At 30.0% G+C, this 6,358-nt stretch overlaps 3 protein-coding genes across 3 annotated transcripts in view; 1 reads left to right on the top strand and 2 right to left on the bottom strand.

Annotated features, from left to right (window-relative positions):
* Nucleotides 1-2,546, top strand: part of LOAG_18599 (calcium homeostasis endoplasmic reticulum protein) — a 7,237-nt gene extending 4,691 nt beyond the window's left edge. The window contains exons 10-16 of the mRNA XM_020451261.1: nt 377-469; nt 646-764; nt 1,035-1,217; nt 1,612-1,773; nt 1,854-1,988; nt 2,160-2,265; nt 2,350-2,546. Coding sequence (XP_020304973.1) covers nt 377-469; nt 646-764; nt 1,035-1,217; nt 1,612-1,773; nt 1,854-1,988; nt 2,160-2,265; nt 2,350-2,496 — 945 coding nt within the window. The 3' untranslated portion in view covers nt 2,497-2,546. The remainder of the gene's footprint in view (nt 1-376; nt 470-645; nt 765-1,034; nt 1,218-1,611; nt 1,774-1,853; nt 1,989-2,159; nt 2,266-2,349) is intronic.
* Nucleotides 2,547-2,917: 371 nt separating this feature from the next.
* Nucleotides 2,918-4,391, bottom strand: LOAG_11645 (hypothetical protein; the record flags this gene model as incomplete). The annotated part of the gene is made up of 4 exons (XM_020448390.1): nt 2,918-3,164; nt 3,376-3,597; nt 4,003-4,128; nt 4,332-4,391. 4 exons carry the CDS (start codon nt 4,389-4,391, stop codon nt 2,988-2,990), a joined length of 585 nt encoding a protein of 194 aa, XP_020301463.1. The 3' UTR covers nt 2,918-2,987.
* A 327-nt stretch (nt 4,392-4,718) lies between these two features.
* The window catches only part of LOAG_18598 (hypothetical protein), a gene marked incomplete at both ends in the record, with an annotated part of 3,147 nt that continues 1,507 nt past the window's right edge, over nt 4,719-6,358 (bottom strand). The window contains 5 exons of the mRNA XM_020451260.1: nt 4,719-4,749; nt 5,212-5,306; nt 5,459-5,542; nt 5,687-5,799; nt 6,157-6,247. Coding sequence (XP_020304972.1) covers nt 4,719-4,749; nt 5,212-5,306; nt 5,459-5,542; nt 5,687-5,799; nt 6,157-6,247 — 414 coding nt within the window. The remainder of the gene's footprint in view (nt 4,750-5,211; nt 5,307-5,458; nt 5,543-5,686; nt 5,800-6,156; nt 6,248-6,358) is intronic.

Below are 6,358 nucleotides of genomic sequence, written 5' to 3'. Positions count from 1 at the left end.
ATCATAACTTTCAGATATATATCATGCCCGGCCTGATGAAGATGATCCATCATATGTTATTTACGATGACGACGAATTCAACACTGGTTTACAGAATAAAAATCGTAAAAATGAGAGTGAAGTCCAAACAGCTCGTCCTCCATTTCGTGTTCCTTCGCAAGCTCCCGTTTTTGGGCCTCCACCGCAGAATGTAAGTTGTGATAGATTTCATAGATTATTTAAGATGCTGTTATCTCAGTTTCACGCCTTTGGTGTTCCCCAGATTCTTATTCGATGTAATGTAGAATGTTGAGTTATTTTGTTGATATTGTAAAGTTTCTTTCATTTTTATCGGTCAAAATTATCACTTCAGCTGCCTCATATTCGTTTCTTACAGATGTTTGATGATACAGCTTTAATTCCAAGCGTACCCTATTACGAGTTACCCGCGGGCATGATGATGCCACTGATTGAAATGGAAGATGTACTGGTGACGTTTTCAGTTCCCATCTTTGTTACCTTTCGCATTGCTTCAAACTTTTGGCGTTAAATAATTTCTATAATATGAAGGATAGAAAAATAGAAAAAAATATAGCATGCAGAAAATTTTAGTGGGATAGAGCTGGATTATTTGATGTATTTTATCTAATTCATGGATTTTTCCAGTACAAGCCTGTCGTAGTATCAAAATTACGTCTTCCACCCCCAATTCCACCAACTGAGCGCTTATTACGAGCCATGGATGCTTTTTATGCCCCGCAAAACGTGGAAAATCAAAGAGATACGTGAGTTTTTCTAATATTCCTACAGTTTTGCATAATTTTTAAGTGAAGCTTTTAGAATGAAATGTGAAAAAATTCCAATAGCTATGACACATTTGGCACATAGTATGTAATTCCCGAAAAGTAGATTGCAACTACTGCATTATAAAAATTGCGTATGTGACGTACGCATTAGAAAAAGGAAGATTTGTTGATTTAGTGAAGTGTAGCAGTTGCTCCTACTAACCGTTTGGGAATTTAAATTATTTGCCATTTTTTTTTCCGCTTTTTTAGAGATGGTTGGGAACGTCACGGTTTATTCGAATATTATGCGAAGAAAAATGAAATAAAGAAAAAAGTGGAGGAAGAATTGAAAGCAGAGGGGAAGACGTTAGAAGATGCGATTGAAAATGTCTATATCGAGGAAAACGATGAGGAAAAAGATGAGAAGCGAAATTATAGATGTTCTTCTTCAAGGTTGGTACTGATATGATTAGTGCTTATTTCTGCTTATGAAAATTTTATGGATAAGTTGGATGTGGAGATTTTCATGATTTTGTCATAGCAGTATACATTATATTTATACAATGCTTCGTAAAAAAGCAGTATAAGAAAACTATGAGAATTAAGTCTATGTGACATATCGTATTTTCATCGCAATATTTGCAAAATATATTGTTTGATTCTACTATAAACAAGAATTGGAATCCTTTTTTGTTTTGAAAATGAATAAGTGAATAATGAAATAGAACTAAAATGGACAGTTTTTTTTTCCATATTTTTCAGAGATTGTCTTTTTTCATATACACTTCTGCCCTACTTTTGATCATATGCTACTTGAATACCTCTTACACATGAATGGATGTTTTAGAAGCCATCATCGATCGAGTTCATCTGATTCATCAAGCAGCCGATCGAGTTCTTATTCAAGTGATAGATCAAGAAGGAGACGGTCAAGAAGTAGTCATTCGAGGTCGAGTGGAAGTGTTAGCTCTCGATCTCGGTCTCGATCTTTATCACGTTCGAATTCAAGGTGGTCATGATAAACGTTGTTTTTCTCTTCTCAAAATTTATTAGGTTTTTAAAAATTTTTCAATTATATATGTGATCCAGGCATCGTCGTAGCAGATCTCGATCAGATTCATCGAGACGACGGAGGCGTTCTGATTCACGAAGTACTTCTCCCGATACACGGCCTTCATTTGGAAATCAGAAACAAATTGGCAGTCGAAGTCCTACTCCAAAATTGTAAGAACATCATTTTATATTATTTTATCAAAATATCAGGATGTTCATGGTTTACTGAATAGCTTGGTCGAAGCTTATTATGTTCATGTTCCATGCCTCATTCCGGTTATTCCTCAACATTATTTATTATGATTTATAATCGCTTGTGGTTTCACTAATGAAATTTTCCAGTATTCCACCATCTGGACCTCCACCGCGATTAAGTTCTACGAACAAAGGTGCACAGCTGTTAGCAAAAATGGGTTGGCAAGGTGGTGGTTTAGGCGCCGACAGACAGGTGATTAGATCTTGAAAGCTTTTTTTTTCTCATTCGTCCATATTTTTTGTGTATGTTGGGAAAGTATAAAAAATACCCTTTTAGGGTATTGAGGAACCGATACCTGGTGGTGAAATTCGGGATACTATGGATCAGTTTCGTGGTGTTGGTTCAAAACCAGATATGTACGAAGAATATCGAAAGCAAATGAGTGGATATCACAAGAGTCGAAATAAGCGTGGTTTTGATTAAACTGTGGACTTCTTTGTCTTTTGTACCGAAGAATAGTCTGTATTTAACTTACATGAATTTGTTAAAATTTTTCGAGTTTTGGAAATTTTCATAAGGTTCGTAAGTTTTGAAGTTCACTGTATTTGTCATTTTTGCTGCTACACTAAAGTGCTGAAATTCCTTATTTGTCCGAAATTTTGGAATCTCATTGTCGAAATTTTGATTCGAGATTTAAGGGATAGTGGGGATTTTTCTGTTAGGCGATGAGGGAAAGGAGCTAGCGATAGAATTGTTTCCAACAGAACCACGTGATATCCCATGTACAGCTCTCTAGACAATGCGGCATGTCAGAATAGACACTCACAGTTAGTGAAGCACTGTAATTCACCCACTTTCTTTACTTATTTTGATGCTATTGTACTAATAAAATCAAAGTTCAGTTACAAATTCAGAATTTTTACCTCATTTATTAGCTGAATAAGCAAATTTTTACAATCGTTCAGCAGAAGAACTTAAACACTGTAAATTCTTTTGTGTGGAAGTGCGATACATCTGAAGAACAGTTCGATAAATTCACCAATTGTCAGAAAAGACATACCGACATAGAGACCCAAGGTACCGCCAATATTTGACAAAAGATCCCAAACATCCTGTGATGGTGATTCGACTACTGATTCATAATTCAGTTCCTGAAGGTATTCCGAATTAAACAGTTGTTTTTATTGTCTTGTTAATCAAAGATAACAACCGTTTTGAATATTCGATCAGTTTTCGTATTCTAATTCGATGGCATAGAATATCCTATTTTGGATAGATAGTATGCAATTCTTTATGGACATGAAATGATTGCAGACTAAATTTTTGCATCGAATATGTACTAGTTCAGAAGTTTAAGCTTACTTCATAATATACTTCAAGTTTTGCTAAATTAGTTCTAGCTTCACGTGCTTCACGTATTGTTTCCATGGATGGAAATTGTCGTTCCCAGAGATCTTTGATACGATTATAATAACTTGTACGAGGCCATAATGATGTGGTTACACGTGATATGTAACCCTGTTCGTGACATGGTTGTGGACATTCTTTCTCACAGAAGCCACTCTTAGTCGAATTTTCCATTGACTAAAAACTTTGAAAATTTCTAACATTTCATTCCAATTTTTTATACTGTTTAAATTTCGAATTTAATCATTTTCATCTACTTCAGTTTTTTTTTTTCTGCTTTTTGATTATTTTATTACAATTTGTCCTCACTAATAATCAAAATGTATCATATTTTGATAGACAACTAACGGGATTTTTTTACAAAATAACATATTAACTTTAAAATAAAATGAAGGAAATTTGCTATCATAAATATGGGCGATATAATTCCATCCATCATTGTTAGATAATTTAGCAAGCAATCATTTCTGTGATATTTTAGCACTTATTTTGCATTATATCAGAAATTAAATATCCAATTACTGCACTACTGTATTAAAATTAAAATGAATTTCAAAAAACAAAGTGGAAAAGAAAATTAACTCTTCTAACACAATCAAATTGCATTTGTAGTGTAACATCGCATGCAGTTGGTTGACTATCACCTGTAGCGTAGAATGTGCGAATATCATCACGAGTGACAAAACTTGGATCCACACAATTACAATCCTGTTTGAAATTACATTCATAATTATGATAATTTTTTATGATAACTATCACTTTATCACAATTTATTCTCAATTGATAATCAAATTATACTATATTTTCGAGATCGTTTAGTGTATATTATCTGCAAATCATTTCATTTTTCATTCAAAAAAAAAAGTATTCGATTTTTTTTTTCTTTTTAAATTTCTTTTTACGACAATAACCTGAATTAAACGTTTCTGATAACAAGATTTCATACAGGCTTGTGTTGTATAATTTATCATACCAATATTTCCTACTGCTTTTAATGCATCATGATATCTAAAACAAGGATAAATTAATTAAAATTAATTAACAATCAATTGAAATTATAGCAATTTTCTTAGATTTATAAATTCTGCTAATTCCCTTAGAATTGTTGTAGTTTTAAAAATATTTCTGGATATTCGAAATTAAATTTATCGAATTAATCATTGATATGCAAGCGATTATTTTCGAGAATATATTGAGGACATAAATAACGATCAATTAGTAATATTCATATTTATTGATTTTCTCTTTCGTTTATCATAATTAGATAATTTAATTAATGGAATTATTACTGAGATTACTTATCTTTTATGATATAACGATGCATTCATCCTGAAAGAAACAAAATTATTTACTTAATCAAATACAATTATTCGTATAATAATACCTAAAACTAAATTAATTTTTTTTTTTTTTAATTAAAAAATGATTTGTTCAAGAAAAATATAAGTATCGAAATTAGCTAGCTGGATGATATTTGCAAATAATGATGAGAAATTTGTAGGAAAATTAATTATACTTAACATGGATCATTATTTTAGGCATGAAAATCATTTAATGATTTAGATGAAAAGAAATTTGAAATATAAAATTTTGAGTAAAATTAAGCATCAAATATTTTTTTTTTTTTTTGTTATAACAAAATTTTTATTGAAAATATTTTTGTTGAAATTTTATTTTTAACATTTTTCAGTTTTTTTTTTTGCACACTTTGCTATATGCAAATTTTTAGAATTAATTTTAATTAATTAAATTTTCTGTTGATATAATTACCAAATGAAATATTGCACAAACCATTTTAATCCATCATTTTCAATGTTATCACCAAAATCACCACAATCTGTTCCATCATATGGTAATGGCATTCGTGTAACTCGCATTTGTTTAATCTTAAAATAAATTTTTTTGATAATTTAAAATTTTTTTAAATTTAATTTTAATGAAATTTAAACCCCCAAAGTTTGTTCAATTATTTCTCATATAAATTTAAGCAAATTAAAAAATATGAAAAAATTATTCAAAATAATTATTAATTACATACACCAACAGATGTCATAACACCTGGTGATATTGTAAAACCTTTATCTTCCGGAAATGGAATATATTCAGCAGGATGTATTTCTACCTGAAAGTTTTTTTTTTCGTTTTTATAAAATTTACAAAAGTAATAAAACAATACACGGTTATGGTTAATTTAAAAAAAAAAAAGATAGCCAAATAATAATTATAGTGTAACGGATTCCGTATAAGATAAGAAATGAAATCGTACTTTGAAACCGGAACCCTGTGAATGTCTGGCAAGATATTCATTATCAGCAACATATAGTGTTAATGATAAACCATATAATGGTCCTACAAATCCATGATACTGCTGATTTGTTGCTATAAATGTATAACAATTACCGTATACTCCATGTTCCCATCTGAAATTATCATATCATTTATTTTTTCAACTGAATTAAATTTAAAATTATCATTTCATTGTTTCTAATCAAATTAAATCTGAAATAATCATATCATTGTTTTTTTTTCTTTGAAATAAATTTTTTTCTTCGTGCAATTAATTTACTTATAACTACTAATAGCTTCAATATATAATTATGCTGAATAGTTTGTCACGTAATTTTAAAATTTCATACGTAAAGTACGTGAAAATATTATAAGTTAGATTGCATTAATTATCAATGATCAGATCGTATTAGTTATCAATAATCACATAGTGATATATTATCATATTACCTGGTGAAATTTTTGCACTACATTTAGCTGATTGATATGTGCAATCAATTAGCATATGATTAATATCATGTCCGGCAATTGATAAATTTATCTGAAGTAAATAAGGAAAAAAAAAAGAAAAAGAAAAATTCATACCTAATTTTATTTATAGCGTTGATTATTACTATATTAAAATTGGGAATAAAAAGAAAAAAAAAGATCG

Source organism: Loa loa (genome assembly GCF_000183805.2).
Source record: "Loa loa unplaced genomic scaffold supercont3.391, whole genome shotgun sequence".
Lineage (NCBI taxonomy): Eukaryota > Metazoa > Nematoda > Chromadorea > Rhabditida > Onchocercidae > Loa > Loa loa.
Note: the sequence above shows the minus strand (reverse complement) of the source record. Positions and strands in the feature narration are given on the sequence as shown.